Here is a 24,858-nt window from a genome sequence, read left to right as displayed (position 1 = left end):
CAGTTGAAGAAGTTGAAGCTTCTTGGATGAAAAGTGAAGGGTCTTCAAGGAAAAACAAACTTTAGTTGCCTTTTGAAAAAGCATCTTTGGGATAACACTGATTTGGGTAATGAAACATCTGCAAGAATACAAGCTCAGAGAGCATGAAGTATCCCTATTCACAGAATACTTTATGTACATGCAGCCTCCTAATGTTTTTAACTTATTCCACAATATTCATGTTTTTGGTGATATAATCTTTTACACCCTTCTGTCATACTCTTGTACTCCTTATTGATTTTTTTAAATGGAGAGACTATTAAGCCAGTAGCAGACATCATAGCTTCTCTGGATAAGACAGAGGTACAAAATATCAAAACATTTCTAGGTAATGCCGATATAGACAGCGAAAGCACTTTTGAAAAGAATTTGCAAATGAGTGCTTGCATCTTGTGTTCTTGCTCCCTTTCTCAACCTTCTAAATATTTTTTGCTCCTAAACAAGAAGCAAACATGTCTTGGATGTGTTTGTGTGTATGGGAGACTGACCTTTTAAGGTGCATTTGCAAAAGGGTACAAAATATAGAATCACTTGAGAATTGTTTTCTACTTCCTACCCAATCTCCATTTATTGTATTATCGTTATTTTTGGAAATGCAGATTTCAAAACATATATTTGATGCAATGACTTTTATATCTGCCCTGATATTATCTGTTGATTCCAATCTAGATTGCTGTAGTTCGAGGGGTCTGAACAGCTGTAAAGTTAGGTTTAATTAGCATAATTAAATTGCTCTGGAATGAAAAGTTTATGGATCGCAATCTCTGTGGGCTAAGCTGCTCACAAGTTCTACATCTGTCCATAAGAAAATAATGAGCTTCTAATGAGAAAATTAGCTGATTTGCAGACTTTAGCTTGAGAACTTATGAACTGAACCAATGCTGATGTCTTTTTGAAATACAACTAAACCGTAAGAATACTTATAAATTGTAAATATTATTATAAATGTTTATAAATTATAAATAAATAATAATCACTAACTCTTTTTTCAGACAACAAATATTTTGCATTATCTCAGAATTAAAGCAACTTCAAAAAAAATAATGAAATCACTACAGATAAAATTTAAGTTGCTTATTTGTTGACTAAAGATTGAAATTATTAATAATTAAATTAAAGTTCTACATCTTTGAAAATATATGAACAACAAAATCATTAAACCGCATAGTACTAAATATTAGAAGTAAGATCAATTGTTATCAGTGGGATGTTCCCAATATTGTGTTTTTAACTGGACTATTAAATATAAATGAGGAGAAGAAATGAAGAATAAGCTAGTACCATAACTGGAGTCATATATATAAATACAAATATTTGGCATGAGAATTTTCTCTCCTATCATTGTTATTTGAATTCTTACAAACTAATGAAAATGACATACAGCATCATTTTCAAACTAGCAATGATTTAACCTAACAGAGGTAGAACCATGTTGACTGGTGAATTTGTAGTTACAAAAAAAATGACAAAAGTGAATTCCATCAATATTCACTGTTAAAAATACTACAATAGTCTACATTAGGCAAATATTTATCAGAAAAGTTTCAAAACTTTTTGATAGCAACATGTATTGTTTATATTTATATAAAACAATAAATATATAAAATTCTGAATACAATAATGTGACAAGATGTAGCTCATATTTTATCAGTGGTTTATGGAACATTATAATATACCTCAATAATTTCATAAAAACTGAAAACTATTTCTATTGGATGAGTAATGAGGGTTTAAAAAAAGAAAGAAAACCCAAGATCTCTTTCTATGAATGCTAAATCTTTGCTTAGTTAATTATTAGCCCAGCTGCATAATCCTTTCATACAAGGAATTCCACTGATAAACAAGAATGATCCCCGAGAGGGAAAAAATGTCCAATATTATGTACAGTATTTATAACTCTTGGATATGCCTAAAATGATTTCATTTTAGAAATCACTACAGTATCAATTTCTCCCCTCAATATTTATTTTGCCTGCTCTGATTGAATTTTGTTTGCCTAAAGAAATCAGTGTTATTTGTTCTAAGTATTTATGATTAATTCTGGATAGTGTGCACACTTTGAAAATTATACAATAAATTGTACAATATAATTATACAATTATGCATATTGTTCTAATGCTTACATCTGAAATGAGTCTCTAAGTACCATAAGCAGCAAATGGGAAAAGGGAGCCTTCAAAGCTTTTTGAGATAAAGTTGTAGTAGTGAATCATAAGCTTCCATTATTTTTGGTCCATCATAAGCAATCATTCTTTGAAATAACACCTCAAATGACAGCAGTTTAAATAATGCACATAGAAGGACTTATATTTAATACTTATGTATTTTATACTTGTGCAGCAACAATTGCAGACCTTACCTTCCAACTTCATCCCAACACTTAGACATTTTTGAAACCGACAATAAGGGCAGCGTTTTCTTTGAGTTTTGTCAATTTGGCAGCTTTGATTTTCTATACATGTGTACCTTTTATTGTTCTGGACTGTTCGCTTAAAGAAGCCCTGTAAAATAGATAGAACGTATTTACAAATTGGGAACAAATAACTTGAACCAGGAATTGACTTCAGATTATGAAAACTTTCACCCAGTCCTCTCTTCTACTGTCATCCTGCTAATTCAGCATTTATGAAATGGCTGGTTTGGTTCCAGATTTCCTTGGAAGAAACCCACCAGGCCACAGACACAATTTTTCTGAGGCTAGTTTGCGCTGGTGTTGATTTACATCAAATCCTGGCAAGGCATCTTTATTGTTTCCTTAGTCATCAGCTACCAGTAGCAACTTAAATGAATTAAAATTCAAATTATCCCAAATTTTTAAAAGTGTCCTTCAAAATCACCTAATGTCAAATTTTAAAACAAATCTTCCTTAAGGTGTTAAAAAAAAACAACCCTTGCCAATTTTTATTTATTTATTTAGATTTCACTAATATGAATCCTAACTCAGTTCTAAATCCCAAATGAAAGTAAGTTTCCCCAATCTACCGCTTGTTACTCTGGTTACTCCTGCCTCTGCTATTATACTATTCTTCACTTTATCGTCCATCATTAATTCTCTGATATTTAAAACTGAATTTTAAGCTGCCTATCGAGATTCTCAATTGTAAGATGAATTTTAAACTCTTTGAAATTTTGAAAGTTACTTGCAAGACTATCTTTCTTCCCCCTTCCCCCAACACTAAGTACAGCTGCATAAATTACTTCCTGTGGCCATGTTGATTAAAATCATGTATTAAATGACAGATATTCTGGTTCTCATGTCTCTTTATAGTCTGGGAATAGTGGATGATAAGTATAATTAAATGGGGGTGGTATTATAGTGTGATTAACTTTTGATGCAGCATGAATACTTACTTGCTCAAAAGTTTCCTTAACCAAATGTGTCTCATGTAACTTAAGCAGATACAGGTTCCAACTGCGTAAATATTTCTATAGAGCCCTAAAGTTATACATGTGTTACTCCAGAAAGCCATGCTAAAATGATATTGTTTTAGTACTGCAAAGTAAACAATTTGCTCGGTTTCTATACTAATCCAGAATTATTTTACACAATTGCAAGGCAATCTAAGGTTTTATTAGCTGGGTGCATGGCACTGGCCTATAATTTTGAGACTCCAGCTGATACGTATAAAATGAAAAGCACGAGCAAAAAAAAAAATATTCTTCATAGTGATGAATGGCATTTTAAAACCATTTAATTGATTTCCACTTAATCACCTTGCAGATAAATATGGACATAAAATGCTGTGTATGTATGAGTGTGTATGCACATTTATATGTATGTTATGTGCAAACATAAAAAGAATGTCAAGAGAAATTTACATTTGCAACCTGAAAGATGAAAAACTTGAAACAGTTGCCTTCAATATTGCAGCCCTGAAATTTATCAGGAACAAGATGCAACAACAATAATACTCAATGTATATAAATCAACTAAAATCAATATTGAAGACAGCTGGGAATGAAAGTCTCTCTACAACTACATCACTTCACGACAACCAAATATTTAAAGGCAGTAAATATAGCCACTCTATACTGAACACCGTGGGCAAGTTTTTCTTTCCGTTGGCTAAAAAAGAGACCCTTTACATAATTTCTGCCTTCAGAGAATGCTACTGCACTCCTTCACAATATTCTTTTTTTCATTAAAAACAACAGAAGTATGATTGTCTAGTCTTTTTTCTTGATCTGATTTTCAGCTCCCTTCCCCCACTTTTCCCATGAAAATAAATTGTACAAAACCTTGCAGCTTTCACAGGTAAGGAGTCCATAGTGATACCCAGACACTTTATCTCCACAGACTGGACACAGTTCTTCAAGATCTTCATCATAAGAGTAATTCACCATTTTAAACTGAGACACTGGGAGGGGGAAAAAAAGAAGAAAAATAGGGGGAGGAATTAAACTCTATGAGAATGTACAGAAAACATTTGATGCATTATTTATTTATTCACTAGGGAAACAATTCCAGGACACATCCATGGGCTTTTATTTCCCTTTAAATCCTCAAAACAGGAAAACCCAATTTTGAAACAGATCTTTTTTTTAGCAACCAAAAATATTCTCTCCAAATTCAATCTAGCAGAATAAAACCTGTTAAAATTACTCACAGTTTTAAACACACAGCAAGCCTTTTATTTTATTAATCCCAAAAACCAGGTTTCCAAAATTTTAAATTCTTAGTTCACTCCTATTTGTCTTACACATAAGTAGGCAGGACTAGTTCAAGACATCCTACTCTGAAGTTTACATGCCTGAGGCTGCAGTCTTACTTTTCTTCAGTTTATTGTTCTTGGGATAAAGATCGCCATTTATTTGTACTATATTTAAAATATAATTGCATTTAAAAATTAAAAATCAGATGACTAAGTGGAAAAGTAACTTTTCTCTGTACTTTGAAAGTTTTGTTATAACAAGTCACCTTAAAAATGTTTACCTAACCCCCATTTCAAATTCACAAAACTAGTAGTCTGAGTGGGGAAAAATATGAACAGCTTACAATGTATTTTAGAAGCGATATGAAGGGAAGGGGGGAAAGAACGAACTGTAATTTTTACATATCCATCAAACTTGTCTTTACAAAAAACATTCTTCTGCCTTAACTCTTTTTCCTTACTGTGTCAACCCACCAGAGAAAATACATAAACTGTTCAAGGATTTACAGAGACCCTTTGGATTTCTCTTGCAAACTTCTTCAAATGCTGGTAACTAAAAACAAAGAAGAAAGTTTTAGGGAAATCTTCCTTCCTTCCTTCCTTCCTTCCTTCCTTCCTTCCTTCCTTCCTTCCTTCCTTCCTTCCTTCCTTCCTTCCTTCCTTCCGACTGGGGAACAAAGTTCTTTTATTTGAGACAGCAGAGAGGAAACTCTTGGAGCGATCCTAAGAATTAATTCAACGGGATGGAAAGACCCAACTGGTTTCGGAGCGAGATCCTCACGATCCTGTCAGGGGACGGAGGGAATCGGTGTCCCACCGACTCAACCAGGAAGATCTGCTAGTTTGAGTTCCCCACTCTCTCGCTTCTCCTCGCCCTCCCGGAGGAAAGTGGGCTGATCTCTTGAAGAGAAGAAGAGATCGCTCGCCTGTGGGAATTTAGACGAGTCTTCTAGTAGCCTAGGCGGAGAAAAAGGTTATGCTGGTTGGGCCCGAGTCGGAGGAGCGAGCCAGTTTCAAGGGAGGCCAGATGTAGCCAAGGTACGTAACTGGGGCCAGACAGGGGCAGAGAAGGATCTTCTTCATCCCACCACTCCGAAGAAACTTCGCCAGCTGCTGACCTACCGTTTCTTCCCCTGTCTACAACTCCACTTCGTTTTCCACCGATTTGCTCCATTGAGGAAGCGATCCTTCCCCAGGTGACCAGAATCCCAGGAAAGAATGATAGCGAATGTCTACGGGGAAGAGGGTGGGGATAGTGGATGGGTGGGAGGGAACGGAGAGGAGAGGAGAGAAATGACCTAAGTCTTCCTTTACTCCTCCATTGGGTGGGAGCTTCCATTCAAGCCAAAGGCTTCAATAGTTGGTCAAAACTTTCTTAGAACCAGCCGAAAGGGAGCTTCGGAGAAGAAGGAGGAGGAGAAGTTGGAGGAAGATTATCGAAGCGTTCCCAAACCGAGGGGGTACAAAATGGAAGAGGAAAGAGAGAGAGAGAGAGAGAGAGAGAGAGAGAGAGAGAGAGAGAGAGAAGTGGCAGTGTGGTGAGGGAGGGGTGGGAACTTCCGGGAAGACTTTTGGCCAAGGATAGAAGAAGAAGCTACAACCTGAACCCGGATCCCTCGCCCCCCCCTCTCCGCTTAAGCTTCGAGAAATGGGAACGTGAGGCGTAATTTCGAAGGTGCGAGGAAATCTACGGAATCGTTTCCCCCAAAAGCCCTTTCCAGAACTTTCAAGGCACCACCGCAGGCAGACCATTGACCTGACCTGCCTGCTATTGGAGCCACTGACTGGCAGTGGATTTTTGGGCGGGGATTTTAAGTAGGACCTAGGAAAGATGCCGTGGGTCCAACCCGAGATCTTCCACTTTAATAGACGGAAGTCTTTCGAAGTCTTTCTTCTTTCTCTTTTAGACGGAGCAGCGCGCAACCCCAAATTGTTCGGTACCCCCCCCCTCCCCAAATTGTACTTAGCAGTCAAGGTGCGGTTGGATAGGTATCAACGGCCCAGTTTTGGTTTCGGATCTATTTAGAAAAAAAGAGTTCAAGAATTTGTAACTGGAACTGAGGTAGTTTTGGATCCCGACTGGAAACGCCCGAGGCCGGTTCGCAGAGGGGCTTCAACTCGAGGGGACGAAGGACTGGAGCCATAAAAGAACCGAAAACCGCATCTCCAAATCGCTTCATTTGAGGGGAAGCCACGAAGGGGAGAAAACGCCTTTAAGAAGCGCGTTTCGAAATCGAAAAACTCCCCGTTTGCCGCTGAGCGCACACGAATCCCCGAGGAGAGCCCCGCGCCGCCGCCTTTGGCGTTCGCGAAACGGGAGAAAAAGCCGAATCGAGGGATGGAGGGACAGATCTGGGCAGAAGCGGCGAAGGAACCGTCTAGAACCGAGAGGCCAAGGGTTTTCGCCTCTCCGTCCGGGAGGGATGAGCGCCTCCAATTCTGTTTGCTCCGTAATATAAAGCCATTCTGAGCTGATGGACAGCACCTCAACCAGGAAGAAGCTTTTAGCCGACTGGAGTTTTCCCGGCAGAGCCGTCAAGGCAGAACTTCCAATTGTTCCCCGGTGATCTGAGCAGGACCTCCCGTAAAGGCTTGCCGTAGATGAAGTATAAAAGGAGGCAGTATTACAGTTTTAGCTCATTTACCTGCGAATCTCTTAGAGCTTCTTCTAGCATCCTCCAGCCATCGTCGAAACGAACCCGCACCAGACTGGTTGGATGCCTCTAGAAGACGCCATAAGCAGTTATTGGGGATCGGGGCTAGGATTTAGAATTGCCTTCTGGTGTTTTCGGTCAGACTTTCTCAGGGGGAAAAAACTGACCCGCCCCTTCACTCCTACCCACGCTGACTCAACTATCCGTGTTCTTCTTACCCTGGAATCAAAAGCACCGTTGGCAATGACATCTCCTTACACAAAGTCACTCGGGGATCGTACAATTGTGTTTCCTAAAGTGATAGAGATGCTCAGGAACGGGCATTTCGGGACGTGACTTCATTTACACAAAGGCGTCCGCTTCACCATATTTCTAAATGAACTCGCCTTCTGGTTCGGCATGAATCCTTGAAGCAGAAACGAACCTAAAGGGGCTAGTACTTATGGACCCCTTCCCAAAAGAGTTTAACCAACCAGACTGAATTTGGCACGTTCTGCAAATGCATGCACTAAATCTCTCTCAGCTTCTAGTGCTTAATGGGGGTGGGGGTGTACAGCCACTATGTTGTCTTCCTCAGCAGCAAATCACAGTATCTCTCTTCCCTCCCCCTCCTCCTCCCCCAGTCAAAAAGCCGTGGCACCAAGTTATTTTGAGACTTGAAAAGGCTGGTTGGTTGGTTGGTTTTAATCCCATTTCACTACTCCTGGCTGATAAATGGTGGATCGCGGTTTTCCGCCCTATTCTGATCCCACTAGTCAGTCTTCGCTTTGCATAATGGGAGCTTCTCCCTCCATCCGATTTGAAACTTGCACGGCTTCCATGCCATTCAGAGGCTTCCGCGAATTCCTCGGCCAAGCCCTTCCAGATGGCGCGACATTTTGAGGAGCTACGCACCATGCCCACAGCCTTCAGAAACACACCGATTGCTTTGTCGACGCTACTACTAGGACTTCCAGGGTTTTGTCCCCCCCCCTTTCGAATTACCGTAAATAAATACAATTAAGAGCTTAAGCCTGGTGTGACTTCGGGTGCAAGTTAGGGGGAAACCCGATTGAAAACAACGGAACGAAGCTTCCATCCTGATGGTAGAGTTAAGACGGTGGACTTTGGCCCCAAGAGCCTTCCTAAGTATTGACAGTCAATGGGATTTTTCTCTCCCTCCCCCTGCCCAAAGACTCCTACATTTTAATTGATCAGCCGTCTTCGATCAGAACTGGGGAGGATGTTAAAACATATCTCAAATTCGCCCTTTGAATTTTCATTCAGGGGATCGAAGGGGGACGAAGGGGGCAAGTGTGCCTGAAGAGATTGCCGGCTCACAAAGTGAACAGAGGCGCTGCTGGATTTCCCGTAGCAATTAGGCTCAAGCAACTCCCCTCCTCCCCATCCCTACTTTCTTTCTCCCCGGGCCAGCTGTGACAAAAAGCACCTTAGCAATTCTTTCCCTTCTGCCTTCGGTAAAAATTTCCCAGAGACTATTGCAAATCCTCCGCGCTTTTCTGAAAGAAGCGAAGTCTCTTAAGGCGTTAGTACTTAATGGTTCCTCCCAGGTATTAAAAATAGAAGCCAATCCAGTCTCCCCAAGGTTTTATATTCCCCGCGTTCAGGACTCCCCCGGGATAGCGACCTAAGCCCCGCGGTCCCGGCGGAAAGTAAATGTGGCTTTCAGCACAGCAATAGGCTCAAATCCCAAGTCACGGGGCGGTGGGGGATGGGTGGGATGCGGGGACGGGAGAAGATGGAAAGGCGTTAAGAAGAGCCTTGCATCATTGCGCGGAGCACTCCAGGTCCGTCCCCCGCCATCTGCTAGGGGAGGAAAGAAACTTAGGAAAAACTCCGCGCGGTGTTTTTCCGCCCTTTTATTCTCTGCTGACTTTCCTCGCCCCAGTGGTCGTTGGGATCGGAGGAGGACGGCGCGGGATCCATTGGATCCCTCCCGAACTTGAAGTCTCTTTTTCCACCCTTCGTAAGTTTAGGGTTCTTTGGGGGATTTCCTCCTTCGGCATCTGATCCTGGTAAGGGGTGCCCCTTCTGCTCCGCTAAACAACGCTGTGAAAGCCCATCCTCCTTTGGCTGGCCCACGAGCCGGTGTTTACTAAGGCTACAACCTCTGCTTTCTGGTGCTTCAGGGGACGCGGTGAGTTAGCAGCATTCAGGCATAGCCTCGGGAAACGTGTGAGCTCACACCCACCCTCTTGCTTTCTGTTGAGGAAGTTCTCCAGTTTAATCAGTCAAACTCCCATTCAAAAAAACAACAACCAAACATCCCTGCCTTCGCAGGCAGTAGAATATCCCCATAAATATTTAGACGCTTCCTCGTTTGTCCTTTTCTCCACCTTTCTTCCTTCCCCACCCCACCCCCACCCATTCCCCCATATCAACCATACTAAAGCGAACGATTTGGGAGTCGCACTGCTGGGACGACCGACCCTTCTGATTTTGTTTCGAAAGCCCAATCTATTCCCGTCCCCCCAAAACAATTTAAACACCTCTGTAAAACTAGGAAAACGAGTTCTACGAATTAGTCTGCAGCGTGCCAGTTAATTGATTTCTATAGGACGCCGACCCCGGAGTCAAGCCTCTCCCTGATCCCGCGCGTTTGTTTTCGTCGCCCCCCCCCCCCTCCCCAAGAGATGCCCAACCGCTCGGATGGCTTCTCAACCTCCCTTAGCCGGCTCCCGAGTCCTTTTCTTTGGGCCGCCGCCTCCGGTTCCCTTCCTCCCTCCCTCCCCCCGCCCTACCTCCCGGGAGGGAAGTCCCCAAGCGTTTTCAGGGAGGAACTTCTTTCTAAGTGCGCCTCCGGCGGCCGCTGGACCATCGGGCGCATCAGACTTGAAAGTCCCCCAGCCTGACTTTTCGGGGGCATTTTTTAAAACTTTCCTTTACTTTGCAGTACTTAAAAGCGGGAGCTCGGGGTTGAGTAGCGGGCGGCTTTGACAGCAGCCCTCCCTCCCTCTGCCAATAAGACACTGCGGCCAAGGCAGCCGAGGGCGAAGCGAGTCCCGCGTGAGGGGGGGCGGGCGAGGGGTTCCCCTGAGCGGAGGGTCGCAACCCGAAGCGGCTGAAAAGCAGCGCTGTCTCTAGCGATGCTCTCCAAATCCAGGAGCCGCTTGCTGCCAGCTAGCGAGCCCTAACCCGGCGTGCACAGGAGAAAGAGGCGGCTGGGCTTGGCTTGTCCTCGTCCCCCTTTTGGCTCTAGGCACATCCAAGCTTCCTCGCCGGCCAGCCGGCAGTCCGGGCGCCCGCCGGTCCTCTCGCCCCTTACCTTGCATGTTTTCCGGCATGTGTCCCCGTTCCCCATTCGATCGGACCAGTCCCAAGGCTTCCGTCTCCACTTTGGGCAGCATGTCAAGGCGGCCGCGGGCAGGGCTAGGCGGCGCGCCGGCTCGGTCAGTCCGAAGGCTGGGCAGCACCTGGAAGCTGAATGGAGCGGCGAGCCGGGGAAGCGAGCGGTCGGCGGAGGCAAAGCGGCGGGAAGCTGGGAGCGGGAGAGAGTCCGCTCTTGCCCAAGGCAGCTCTTCCGCCCTCGCAGCTGATCGCTCGGCGAACCTCGCAGGGGCGTCTCGGAGCGCTCCGATCCCAGGTGGGAAAGGAGCGCTCGCTCCACAGCTCAAGCTTTCCCCTCGGGTCGGCTTAAAGCGGTGGAGAGGAGCGGGCAGAAGCCAGAGGGGAGAGGCGCGACCTGCCCAGCCGGGCCACCTCTCCCTGTCCCGAGCGCCGCAGGGGCATCGCGAACTTCCAAGCTTCCCTACTCCGGAGTCAGTCAGCTCTGCTTGGCGGACGGGCTCCGCTTTGTACAAAAAAGGAAGGGGCACTTCCCAGCCGAGGGAAGGGGAGGCGGAGGGTGGGGGGTTCGGGCCGAGCGTGTGAACGCGAGCGTTTGTGTGTCCGGGAGGGGGGAGAGGAAGGGGAGCGCTGACACTGCCCGTGCAGCCAATGAGAAAGGCGCCCAATCAGACAAGGTTGTTCAACCTGGCGGACGGACGCTCTCCGCTTCCCAGGGAATGGGGAGAAAGGCGCGCACGCCGGTATTCTGCCCGGTCCCGCCGACTACGGAGTTTCTGTGACTTTCCTAAGGTCCATTCCCACCTGGCAGGATTTCCCCTCCTCTTACTCTGCTAGCAATTGTAGGGGTAAAAGTCTGTCGGGAACGTGAACAGGTCCTTCCACGGCCAAACAAGAATTAGGGGTGACTGTTTCATTGATTCCACCCCCCACCCCCCAGGTCACCCTGGAATTGGTCCGCTGCTTTCCTAACTGTCGGAAGGACTATGTTCCGAGTAAAGAAGGAAGGCTGCTGCTGGACCTATGGCCCTGGCCTGGACCCGCGTTTGCTGGGAAGGCGTTCCCGAATTCAGAGACCCGGTTTCGTTCGGAAGAAAACTACGCAGGGCCGGGCTGCAGCCCTCGGATCGGAGGGATCCTTTTCTGAACCGCGGTCGACTTCGACCATCTCCAAGAGACGCGAGGCGGGTGGGTGAGTGGGAGGAGAGAGAGATGGGCGAGAGAGATAGGCGGTTATCCATTGCTCCGAGAGTAAAGGACTTTGAGGCAGAGAATCGTCCTCGAACCTCGAACAACAGGCATGGAGACCACTGCCCATTTATAGGTTGAAAATGAGCGCATAGATTGCATTCGGTGCAAAACATCTCTCCCTCCCTCCCCCCTCTCTCTCCCTCCCTCCCTCCCTCCCTCTCTCCAAGCCAACCTCTGTCTGCCTGTCTCTGTCTCTCTCTCACTCACACAATCTCTTTCGGGTTCTAACTCTGACGCGCAAGTTTGACATTCTTCTACGCCCCTGGATGCTGCAAAAGTGATCTTAAAACGCCGAAAGAATTTCGTCCCCACATTCTCCTTATCCACCTCTTAATGTTTCCAGGACTCAGTTTTAAGAAAACGTAGGAGTTCGGTCCCAGAGCGTCCTCCCCTAGAGTTGTGCTAACATAGCCGAGTGAAACGGGTTTTTACTTTCGATAGCTTCCAAATGGGCAAACTGTGAGGCTTCTAATGAAACCAGTGAAACTTAAAGATGTTAGCGCCTGCCCCATAATCTGCAACAACACAAAAGCAATATCAGAAGAACCCCAACTGACCAGCTAAAGCAAAACTCTGCTAGGTTCTCCTGAAATCTCTCTGATCACCAAATAATCCGTTTCGCGTTTAAATTCTGCACTCCTAGTTAGTATGCACATTTTCTTTGGGTGAGGAAAACGTCCATTCTCATTTGTGACCCAACTTTTGGAGGCTCCAAGCAGCTTCCAGCGTTTTGATTGTTATTCTTATTCCTCCCCCCTCCAACACTTTAAGACTTCCCCCACTATTCAGATCTGAAACAATAACCGACCACACTCTACAAAACTGAACTGTGCTGGCGAATTATGAATGAATCTTTACAGACAGACAAGTTCATACCACAAGTGTACGCCAACAAAATCTATTCCACTGAAATGAATACCCCTTCCAAAAAAGTCAGTCTTCTTATCATGGTATTTCTAAATAGCAGCCAAGCCGGTGCTGAAATTCTCATCTACTGATAAAATCCACAAAACTTGAACCCGGGCAACTATAGGACTCAAAACTGCTTGCAAATTTGGGGGTTCTTCTCCAGAGCTCTTTCTTAGCTGAGAGGTTAAGGGGGGGGGGGAGTAAGGAGAGGCAGAGAAGTAGCTGACTATGCCTACACTTCCTGGTTTCTAAGCTCCATCCTCATCTTCTTTGAAAAGAGCTTCCAGAGAGGGAGGGATGGGGGAGGTTTATACAGAATATTGGGACTGTTTAAAACATTGTCATTGTTTCATGACTTTGCAACTTTTCAATAGTTCCTCTAGTATGTATTTTTCATACTGGCTTCTGCAAGGAAATTCACGTAAGATCCTGATCTTCGATTCTTTACTCAGTGAGAAGAGTAGACTCTGCTTTCCACAAAGGACCTCCCACCTTTCTTTCCTCTTGTTGCTTTCCTAACCAGCCATGCAACAGACGTCTGGATGGCTGGTACAGTAAATTAAGTCTGGCAAATTAAAGATCGCCAATTAGCAAAAACCCTGCTCAGTCTTTTCTTCAAAGGCTTGCCCCTTCCTTCTTTTCTTGCTCTCCTACTGTGATCAGCGACCTCTTAGACTCACAGTGATGCTGCCAAAGGACAGAGAGGCTTCTTCCTCTGGGGAGGCCTGCTCTCAAGTCCATTATTATACACTCAGATTCAAATGCAAGTACAAATACGCCCTCCCCCCATTATAAGTTATGCTATGGCCAAAACCTTTAATGGGTTTGAGTGATGGCTTGGTTCACACAACATGCTAGGTTAAAGTCTGGACTGAACGACAAGTTAGCCAGTTGTACTTTATCTTGGTCCAGCATGTTGTGTAAATCTAACCCCCTATGTCTTGGGGTTATATCTGGAATTGTGCATTATTTATTTGCTTAGGTATTTATTACTTAAACTTTTATTCTCCCTTTACTACTTTATAAATAACTGAAGGCAGCATAGGTAAAGATTCCCCTCGCACATATGTGCTAGTCATTCCCGACTCTAGGGGGCGGTGCTCATCTCCATTTCAAAGCTGAGGAGCCAGCACTATCCAAAGACGTCTCCCTGGTCATGTGGCCAGCATGACTAAATGGCGAAGGCACATGGAATGCTGTTACCTTCCCACCAAAGGTGGGTCCTATTTTTCTACTTGCATTTTTACATACTTTCGAACTGCTAGGTTGCAGAAGCTGGGACAAGTAATGGTGTGGCACTAGGGATTTGAACCGTCGAACTGCTGACCTTTCTGATTGACAAGCTCAGCATCTTAGCCACTAAGCCACCCTGTCACTTGAAGGAAGCATACATAATAGCAATAGCTTTTATATACCACTTCATATTGCTTTAGAGTCCTCTCATAGCAGTTTACAGAGTCAGCATGTTGCCCCCAAGAATATAGTACTCCTTTTACTGACCTCAGAAGGATGGAAGGCTGAGTCCTCCTTGAGCTGGTCAGGATCAAACTGCTGGCAGTTGGCACAGTTAGACTGCAATACTGCAGTCTAACTCTGCACAGTGCATACCAAAGTGCCACAATGATTCTTTTATAATACTCCTTCCTCCTCCTATTTCCCCACAACAACAATTCTGTGAGGTTGGCTGAGCTGAGAGAAAGGCCCAAACTCACCCACCTGATTTTCATGCCAAGGCAGGAGTTGAATTCATTGTTTCCTGCTTTCTAGACCAGCACTTTAACTACTAGGCCAACTGGCTGTTGTGATAGAATAAGTACATATAGACTAATACTTAGCATCTCCTGTGTACTTCCTGTGCATTTGTGTTAAATGGCCTTTCTTCCTAAATAAAGCACAGCTTTTTCTTTAGCCATTTCAGTGCTAACAAGCATGGACCAATTAATAACATCTTACCCCACCTTGCTTCAAATCATCTTTAAAAAATTAGTCACCGCAGAAAACATGCGACGGTGGGCTGCGGATACACCAAGTGGAAAATACACTTGCATGCTACACCAACAAGACTTTATCCAATTCTGCATATAGAAACACCTGACCTGAATCAAACAGTTTTAAATCCCCAGCTTTGAAACAGTATGGCTAGTGATCACCACATGCTCTAGTGCTACCAAGAGAGGAACATGGAATACAGTCCATCAAGTTTGAACTATGGCAATCGGTCACCTTCTAAATATTACAAGGAATCATCAGAACATGTGTACAGAGGTTCTACCGATGCTAAATCTTAGATCTGCTTGGAGAAAAGACAGTGGGCCTGGTACTTCCTCCCCCTTCAGAAGAGGGCAGTGGGACTCTTCTAACTACCCCTCTGTGAGTATATTTGACAGTCAACCTTCTTCCTAAGCCATCCAATAGATGTTTCTCTGTTCTTGAAGGGAGCTCTAGAACAGGGGTCTCCAATCTTGGCAACTGGCTGAGGAATTCTGGGAGTTGAAGTCCACAAATCTTAAAGTTGCCAAGGTTGGAGAGCCCTGCTCTAGAACAGAAGTCTCAAACACTTTCTGTAGCAGGCAAAATCTGCATGATTCTACCCAGCAGCTTAAACAACCAGGAAGTCACAGACAAGGACACAGCATGGTGGAGACTTTAATCTTCTAAATGTCTGGTGCTCTCTTTTGGCTGCTTTCAGATCCACAGACCCAAGAGCTTTGAGTTAAGGTCCAAAGCATAAGGTTTCACTCACAACCAAAATCATTTTTCAACTTTTCCCCATGTTTGGAGTGAGCTACAGCTTGGACTATCTGTTCACATGCACCATGCTTAAGGCATCGTATTTAAGAAATAGACACAGTTTCTTTGGTTTGAACAGAAGAGGCAAGAATGAATAAGATGTGCCCCCGCCAGATAGTGTTAACTCCTAATCCATCAGTCTGGCATGTCCAGTGGCAGGAGATGATGATAATGGGCCAGAGTGGCACAGTACTGCAGGCTACTTCTGCTGATCACCGGCTCCCAGCAATTTGGCAGATCGAATCTCACCAGGCTCAAGGTTAACTCAGGCTTCCATCCTTCCGAGGTGGGTAAAATGAGGACCCAGATTGTTGGGGGCAATAAACCGCTTAGAGAGTGCTGTAAAGTGGTATATAAATCTAAGTGCTATTGCTGTGATAACTGCACTCCAATATCATTGTTAATATTTTCAAAGTACTGGAGACTTATCTGGGGCACCTTTCTTAATCCAATAGCTAACTAACAGTGAGGAAGAGGAGGAGGAAGTGGAGAGGGATAGCCATCCAACTTTCAGGCCTCAAAGGAAAGGAGACCACAAACTTTATGCAGCAGCTTATCCAGCTGCATTAGTGCAAAGATGTATTGTAGCACAAAAGTCTTTCAAAGCTGCTTTAACTAAAACCCAGAACTGTTCCACAACCACACAACTTCTATAACTCAAGCAAGTTATATTATTATTCTTGCAGAGGTGCTTCTTTCATCAATCACTTCTCCAAACTTTTCTTCCTGTTGTGATGCATCTTTTTCTTGGTTGGTTGATCAAAAAATGCTGTACAGCAGATCAAAAAAAATGAAGTCTGGAAAGCTTTTACCAGGAGGAGAAAGTAGGGATCTGCTCTCCTTTACACTCTTAGGGAGAAAAACCCCATTTAAAAGTAAAGATCCTTCTTGAAGTGAATAAAATGCATTCTACTTGTAAACTGAATTCTCTTGCTTTGGTGTGCCTTTCAGTGGAAGCATTTAACTTATAACACACTCCTACTTTCTAAGAGTTTCCAAATCTTGTTATTTTCCAAACTCAACTTATACCTGATCGTGCCATCTGTATGCTAGAACAGATGCCCAACCATAAGTGGAATGATCCAGTTTTCAGGCTCACTCCCTACCCCATTCACTGATTGGTCTGTTGCAGGAGCAAGAGGGCATCCTTATGCCTCCAACTGTTTTAGAGTTTGCTGTCCAGCTGTTGTAGAAATTGTGGTTCAATAACCAACTGGCCACCAGCTTCTATAGCTCAGCAACATGCCCCGCCCCCTGGGTGAAATGCTCCCAGTTCTGCCCGATTCACTGGAACCAATAGTAACAAATGCTTCCGGTTCCCTGAACCGGTAGTAAAAAATGCTTTTAAAAAAGAAAAAGATTCCCACAATCATGCAGTACAGCTGATTGTCATAGCTGACAAACCCTTTTTAAAAAACTTTTTAAAAAGCATTTTTACTATCTATTTGCCCAACTGGTAGTAAAAAAACACTTTAAAAAGTAAAAAAAAAAAGGTTCCGACTATCAGCTGTTTGACAATCAGCTGTGCTGGGAGATGTCGGAACCTTCCCCCCTCCCCCCCCCTTTTTTTTTTTTGCTTTTTAAAAGCATTTTTACTATTAGCCCTAACCATGACTCTGTGAGGTTCCTGCTTGTTGCAGGGGGCATTTTGTGTGAAGTCCAGCTGCTTTTGCATTGTGTGGTTTTTGTGTTGTTTGTGTGTGAAGTGTGAAAGTTGGTTTTTGAGCTCACCCAGCCACATGACCATGACCACCAAGCCATGCCCACTCAGTCACATGACCACCAAGCCACACCCACCAAGCCCCGCTCACAGAATCGGTAGGATTTCTTTTTAGATTTCACCACTGCCCCCCCTATAATTAATCAGCAATGTCCCATTACATTCAATAAGAATTATGAAACTTATGTCCATTCTCAAGCCGTGGAACTGCTAGGACTGGATTCTAGTAGATCAGAGCCTAACCCCTCCCACCCCCACCCCAAATGTCAGCAAGAAGGGGCACTGCCAGGTATGTGGGGTACCTGCCAGGTACTGCCAGGTATGTGGGGCAGGTCAGGACCCTACTCAGCATATCATTGTTTTATTTCTCTTATTTTAGAAACACTGTGGGGAGGGGGATAGCAAGATGCCTCCTCCCATATTGGCCTGTTTAGGGTGACAAATACTCTATTTATTCTTTTAATCTTTAAATTAAATTATGCTTACATTGAATGTCAGATGATTCCCAAGCACATGGGTTCAGCATCAGGGAAGAGCTGCCAAATCGACTGAAGCGAGTTTGATATGTACTATAATATGCTCAGAGAAGAAATGTTGCAAAATCATAAAGTCCAGGGAGGGCAATTTCCTGGCTAAACCACTGCTCCTGAGCACATAGTGTTTCCATGAAAAGAAACATGACTGGATTTGGACAGTGTGTGCCTTACTACTGAGTAAACATGTAGAAGATGGGCAGGAGGATGAAAACTAGATAATTGTATGGAAAGTAGCCTATTAAAACACTGAATATTTCAATGATCTTGATAGACTCCATCCAGGCAATGTCTTCCTTTTTCTCTCTGCTCCCAAATAGTTTATAATCCTCATTTGGCCTAATTGTCTATAAATTCTCTAAGACCAAGTTCCACTGAATTCAATGGTCAACTCTGAATAGTGCCAAGTTTGGCTTCCACCTGTGAGTTTGTTTCATCAACTGATCAGCTCTGATACTACTCAGATGTGAAATAAGCAAACATTTCCCCTAGTTTCTCTGTTACATCACACAAAGATGGGCATAAATGAGAAACTGCAGGGGACAACATTTTTGCCTTCTGAGTAGAGCATTATTGCAAAGTGGAAGAAAGACATTTTATGTAATCAAATATAGTAAACATTTCTCAGAAAGAAAATTCAGTGAGTTTCACTGGATTTCCAAACAAGCATGCTTAGATCTGTGATGGCATCCTAGCATTTTCCAGTTCTGGATTTACGAATAGAATAGAATAGAATAGAATTATTTATTGGCCAAGTGTGATTGGACACACCAGGAATTTGTCCTTGGTGCACATGCTCTCAGCGTACATAAAAAGACAAGATATATTCATCAAGAATCATAAGGACCTAGTTACTTGCGGGATCGCATCCTGCCCCATACATCCCTACGACCAATCCGCTCACACAGAGAGGGACTTCTCCGGGTGCCGTCCGCTAAACAGTGTCGGGGGGGCGACACCCAGGAGCAGGGCCTTCTCTGTGATGGGCCCAGCCCTGTGGAATGACCTCCCCCTTGACATCAGGATTACTTCCGATCTCCGCTCCTTCCGTGTAAAGCTTAAGACCCACCTCTTTCAATTATCTGGCCTGGCTCAACCGTAGTTTTATCCTCCTCCTGACAGTCCTTTTTAAATTGTATTTTATCAAGGGATATTTTAATGGCTAATTTTAATTTTCTATTATTATTATTAATGTGATATACATTTGATTACTACCTCCTCCATGTATGCATGTATGTATATGTGTGTACCTGTATGTCTATATGTATGTATGTATATTTTTATTGTATGCCGCCCCGAGTCCCTTGCGGAGAGGGAGCGGCTAACAAATTAAAAATTTGAAATTTGAATTTGATAAGGTACAACAATTATAGTCACAGGGTACAAATAAGCAATCAGGAAACAGTCACTATCAATAGGAAGGATACAAACAACAAAGTTATAGTCTCGCAGTCATAAGTGGGAGGAGATGGGTGAACAGGAACGATGAGAAGACTAATAGTAATTCAGCCTTAGTGAATGGTGGATAAAGTTTGACAGTGGTGAGGGACAATACTCAGGACTCCAGCCTTATTCACCTTTCCCAGTACAATTAACATGTCTTCTTTCCTTCCTTCCTCTCTCCCTCCTCCTGAATCACCAGGCACCCCCCTCCCCCAATCACTCCTGAGTCACCATAAGGCGGTCTCCCCCCCCCCCCCACACACACATTGGGCATTCAGGCACACCGCAAACAACCTGCTTGCCAAGTCCGGTAACTTTCCCCGAAAAAGACTCAAAGATCACATCAGCACACAAAACACGCGGGATGGGGGTGGGGGGTGGGAGGAGAAGGCAGCGGGATCGGGGAGTGGCGTTGAAAAGATCGCTTTTTATTCCCGCCAGGCGCGTTTCCCCATCGCTCCTTCCATAAAGCCGGCGCTCGGCTCCGGAGGAGGCTCGCTTCAAACTCGGCGAAGCGCGCGGCAGCCCAAGGAAAAACGAGGAGCTCCGAGTAACTTCGGCTCCTCAAGCCTCGCCTCCGACTGTGGAAGCTCCCCCCCCCCATTCCTTTCCACCCCACCCCCTTTCCTTACTGTAGGAATGTCTGTAACAGTCCGCCTCTCTCTGAAAGAAAATTAAAAAAAAATTCCACTCTGAACTGACCTGCTCCGAGCGGCCACATAAACGCCGACACGAAGCGAAACTTCCAAGGCGCATTAAGCACACCGTGGCCTTAAAGAAAGCAAAACAAAGCGGAGGAGAGGCGCAAATGCAATCGCCCGCCGCTACTTCGTTCTATTAACGAAGGTTTCCCGCCATGCCTCAAATCCTGCACCGCACCTGCCCGGTCGCTCAGTGCAAATGCTTATCCGATGCAAATGCAAAAACCGTTGGGTCTTTGCGACTGGCGTTTAACTGCATCCGAGCCTGTATTCTGTTCTCTGCCTCCAACCCCCCCCCCCCCAAATATGCACGCGCGGGGCAAACTCCGAAAGCGGTCCTAACATGATGTATTTCTCCTCAGAAATGAGCCTGAGCCCCATGGCCGTCGGGCTGAGGTGCAAACGGTGGTAACCGGCATTTGGGAAGAGTTATGAAGCCTAAAACATGGAGTTTAAAAGCAGTTGAACATTTAGGGGTGCTCTCTTTGCAAATACGGTATTTTAAAGATCTTTCTTCCTGCAGAAAACGACTTGTGGTTAAATAAGCTGTGAAAATCACCGGAGTTGTATAATGTCTTTATTAGTTTATACTATGGCATATAAAGAAAATACAAAAGTAAATAGTAGGAAAAATAGGGAAGGGAAAAGTGAGGGAAAGAAAAGGGGGAAAAGAAAAAAAAAGCATTGACTTCCCACTCCCTTTGGTCCAGTAAAATAAGGCATTAACATCAAACCTCAACTTTTTACTTTTACATAATAGTATAAACTATCCATTTCTATAACAACAAATATATCTAGGACCTGCTAGAATTAGGACCCGGGGAGAAGAGAAACCTTTCTTCAATGGCAAATGGCCCACCTCCAAATTCTTGAGTTCCCACTGCTCTAGCCATTCATAAGAGTTCGTGCTTTCATTGATCTGAAAGTAAATGAGCTTGGCTTCTGAAAAGGAATAATATAAGGAAGGGGTAACCTGTGTGAAGTTGATTGGGAAGCAGCCAAAAACTTCATGTCCAACAAACCTGTGCATTTTTATCTGCAAGGAAGTCTCATTGAAAAAGCACCTTTATACATAGGATTGAGCTTTTCATAAGATGAGATGGCAATAAAGATCGGTTTCCTGTATCTCTTTCCTGTTCTCTGTTGTTTATATGAATTTTTACAATCCAGATACAATATGCCTTGATGAGGCTGGGATTGTAAGGAATTTTAACCTATTTATTCTTAAATTGCTGCAATGAAGCAGTATACATGGGCAATAAACATTGAGCGAGAAGTTTTGAAAACATTTTTACACCTCTTTTACATCATACTTATTTGAACAACAACATCTACTAACTTGGGTCCTTAATATAGTATTTATCTTGGTAGGAAAGTTTATGATTTTAATACTGCATGCAAGCCACGTTTTAGTTCAGCATGGAGCACGGATCCTGTCATTTAGACACGTTTTGACATGTCCACAACTTTAGCAAGACCTGACATTTATTAGTATAATTAATTATTCTCTTTATTTATATGACTGGATTATATTTATTGCTAATCACCAACCTTTGTTTACATAGCTAGCCTAGAACCTGCCTATATCAGTGGCATGCAGTCCTTAGGATAAAAAAAAAAAGGTTGGCCCTGGTCTAGATATACAATCACACTTTAAATCATTTCTGGGAGAAATGCAATATATGCGGTTTAAAGCAAACACATAAATGAAGTCAAATCCTTGCTCAAGCACTACCTCTCAATGATGGTGCTTAAGTGGACCTGTCTGGAAAGTCTCCCGGCAACAGGGAAATGCTTTAGGCGGCCATTTCTATTGACTGGATGGCCATAAACTTTATACAAGCTGTAGAATTTCACAGGGAAAGTGACTCAGTTTGTTTTCTCTCCCCACCTAGCTGACTTGATTGCTAGCTGACTTTCTCCCCCCCCCCCTTTTGACAGTGCTGGGGTTTATCCTTTTAGTCAAACAGTCATCAGCATTCCTTAATGTTACAAATATTTTACCAGAAAGCACGTGATTTTGGTAAGGGTTGAGGAAATAAAAGAATAAATAATAGATACAATGTTTTAAGTTCATAGGAGAGTTATATTGCTGGATAATTCTAGGAGTTGAAGTCCACGTGTCTTAAAAGTTATCAAAGGTTGGAAAACTTGCTATATTGTTTTAGAGCTCAGTATTGGAACTGGAATTCTAAATTAGATGGACTTTGATCCGATTGAACAGCATTCCTAAATTATTAGCCTACCGTATAAAGAAAATCATATAATTTTCATGTACCTGCCAACTCATGCTGAAAATAAATTTGTTGGACAACAGCAATCAAAGACAGTTTGTAGCTTGATTATGAACTTTTGCCACATCTTGCATATCGCAGGAATTAGAGATATCTTAAGTAGTGGTAAAAGCAATTATATTAGAAACTGCAAAAACTCCACTAGTTAATTCCAACATCCCTTCCTATGAAGGTCTAAATCTAATTAAAAATGACACTGTAGCGTTATATAAATAGTAGGAGTCCTGGTGCACAGGGGTTTAGAATGCAGCAATGAAGTCAAACTGCCCACAGCCTGGAATTCGATCCTGACAAGGTTGACTCAGCCTTCCATCTTTCCAAGGTCAGAAAAATTTGGACCCATATTGTTGGGGCAATATGTTGACTCTGTATAAACCGCTTAGCACAATGAAGCAATATATAGGTCTAAGTTCTATTGCTGTTGCTACATAATTATGATAATGTATATTAAGACAACTAAAATTAAAATCATTCTATTTACTCCATATTTTCTTCTATTTCTTTTATTGTGATGAAAGAAAATCAAAGTTTTATATCAGTTGATTTAATATAGAATTAAATTCAAGTATTTATCACTTTAACTTCAAGGATAATGAGAAAATATTTCAATCTGTATTTTCCTCACTCGCCTCATTCTGCCCCCAAATTAATTCCTATTACTATTTTCTATATCTAGAATGAAATATCAAATATTGGTTTGGTCCAAAGGATACACTTAGCCTGCAATTAATTGGCGAATAACAACCATAAAGTGGGCACAATGGTGATAAAGCTAAATGTGATTTATTTTAATAAATCAAATAAAATTAATCTGTGTTTCTATCTATTCAATCTTCCCATCCTGTCTCATTTAAAATTACACCTCATCAACAACGTTTGGAGAACTTTTGCAGGTTCCAATGAAGGTATTCGGGTGGATATGAAATATCTTCATAGCTACTGGCTATACATTATTACTGCAATACAACACACCCACCCACACCTACACTCCACTGAGAATCTGATCTGTATTCAAAAAACAGGGGGCTAAATAAACTGACAATTAAGAGCAACCTCCCAGCCTGCGTGGCTTAAAGATGTCTGAGTCCCAGAATTCCCTGGCATGACTTTTGCTAATATTCTGCAAGATTAAAAGCTAAACCTGAAAGTCCCAAAGGTGCTTTTTTCAAGAAGCAACTGGACATTCTGGTTTTTCAGAGCTGAAGAAGCTTCTTGGATGAGAAGCAAAACATCTTCAAACAAAAACCAGAAAGTCCAGTTGATTCTTGAAAGAAAGCACCTTTGGGACAACCATGACCTGGATGACTGAGAATCTCCATAGACCAAACCTCAAAGGTATCCATTTGTATAAATTTGGCCAAGAATATTGTGCATTTCAACTGCATGGCTTAAGGGAGTATGTCAGAACTTCCCAGAGTAGTGTCAACCGAAATGTGTAAATAACGTATGCTGACATAATTTACAAATAGCCGTTATTTGTAATAGTCATTATTCAAATGTATATATATATATGTAAATTCAACTACAGTGCATAATATAGTTGCAATAGGTTTCATTCAGAATGAGGAAAAGGTGTTAAATTATTTATTTAAAAAAAATCTTGATCGTATATTGATTGTGCAGGTTTATTTCAGCAGAGCATTCGCAGATTGAGTGGCATATCTGTGTTTCTGCTCATTTTGTTACAACCCGCTTTTCATTAGAATATCTCTCCAGCTGATGCAACACTGATGGTGGATCCTTTGTACAGGTGTCCACCGATAAGTATACCGTACAATCAAAAATGCCAATGTTTACAGACCCCCAAAAATAGGATAGAAAAAAAAAGACTTTTAAACAAGGTTAGGGAGATTGGAATTTCAGTTTTAAAACTTGGAAGATCAGGCCTGATAGGGAGTGTAATAATCGTTTTGAAAATGTAAATCCTAAATATTTGTTTTTAATTGAAATAAAAGAGAAACAGATCATTTGTGTGTATGTGTGTATTGTGTGTGTATGTGTACGTGTATCTAACTGTATATTGAGCAATGTTATATTGAACAATTATGTGCCTTATCTTTTATTGCAAAAAGAAAAAAAAAACTATGTCTTAAACAGTTTCCCTGTCAGAACAGTATTATGCTTGTTTACTCAGAAGTAAATCCAACTGTGTAAATCCAAGATTAATCCTATACTGATGCACAAATCAATAAGAATGAGATACCTTGCATTTGCTGACAAGGAATGCAGTCCTTTATATGTTATAGAAAGCATGTTCAGTATCGAAACTTTACATTCTTTGATCAGAATAAATATCTGAAGATAAACCTATTGCCATTAATTTTGTTACATCGCAGCTCATTTGTATTTTCATATATAGGAAACTAACACAAAGCAAATGCTTGGAACACAAACCCAAAAGCATTGCAATCAAATACACACACACAACCCAACATACAATGCACAACACATACACACGCTTCCAGCCAAAGACCATGATATGATAAACTGTCACTACATAAAAGTAATATTTCACTTCAGTGAAATGAATCTAGAAAATATTAATCCATGTTCCTTTCAAATATCTAACTTGAATCGAAAGTATCCA

The 24,858-nt window shown here is 42.8% G+C and overlaps 1 protein-coding gene across 2 annotated transcripts in view; it reads right to left on the bottom strand.

Moving 5' to 3' along the window:
* The window catches only part of NR5A2 (nuclear receptor subfamily 5 group A member 2), a 122,053-nt gene that overhangs the window by 96,222 nt on the left and 973 nt on the right, over window positions 1–24,858 (bottom strand). The window contains exons 1-3 of one of the 2 annotated variants that reach the window (XM_081947705.1): window positions 10,611–10,836; window positions 4,279–4,397; window positions 2,399–2,540 (exon numbers count right to left, since the gene is read on the bottom strand). In XM_081947705.1, coding sequence (XP_081803831.1) covers window positions 2,399–2,540; window positions 4,279–4,397; window positions 10,611–10,692 — 343 coding nt within the window. In that variant the 5' untranslated portion in view covers window positions 10,693–10,836. Of the gene's footprint in view, window positions 1–2,398; window positions 2,541–4,278; window positions 4,398–10,610; window positions 10,837–24,858 lie in introns of those variants that run through there. The other variant, XM_081947706.1, reaches the window with a different exon arrangement.

This window comes from Natrix helvetica, assembly GCF_964273705.1.
Source record: "Natrix helvetica genome assembly, chromosome: 3".
In the NCBI taxonomy this organism is placed as follows: Eukaryota; Metazoa; Chordata; class Lepidosauria; order Squamata; family Natricidae; genus Natrix; species Natrix helvetica.
The sequence above is the reverse complement of the archived record's forward strand: the minus strand, read 5'-3'. Positions and strand labels throughout refer to the sequence as shown.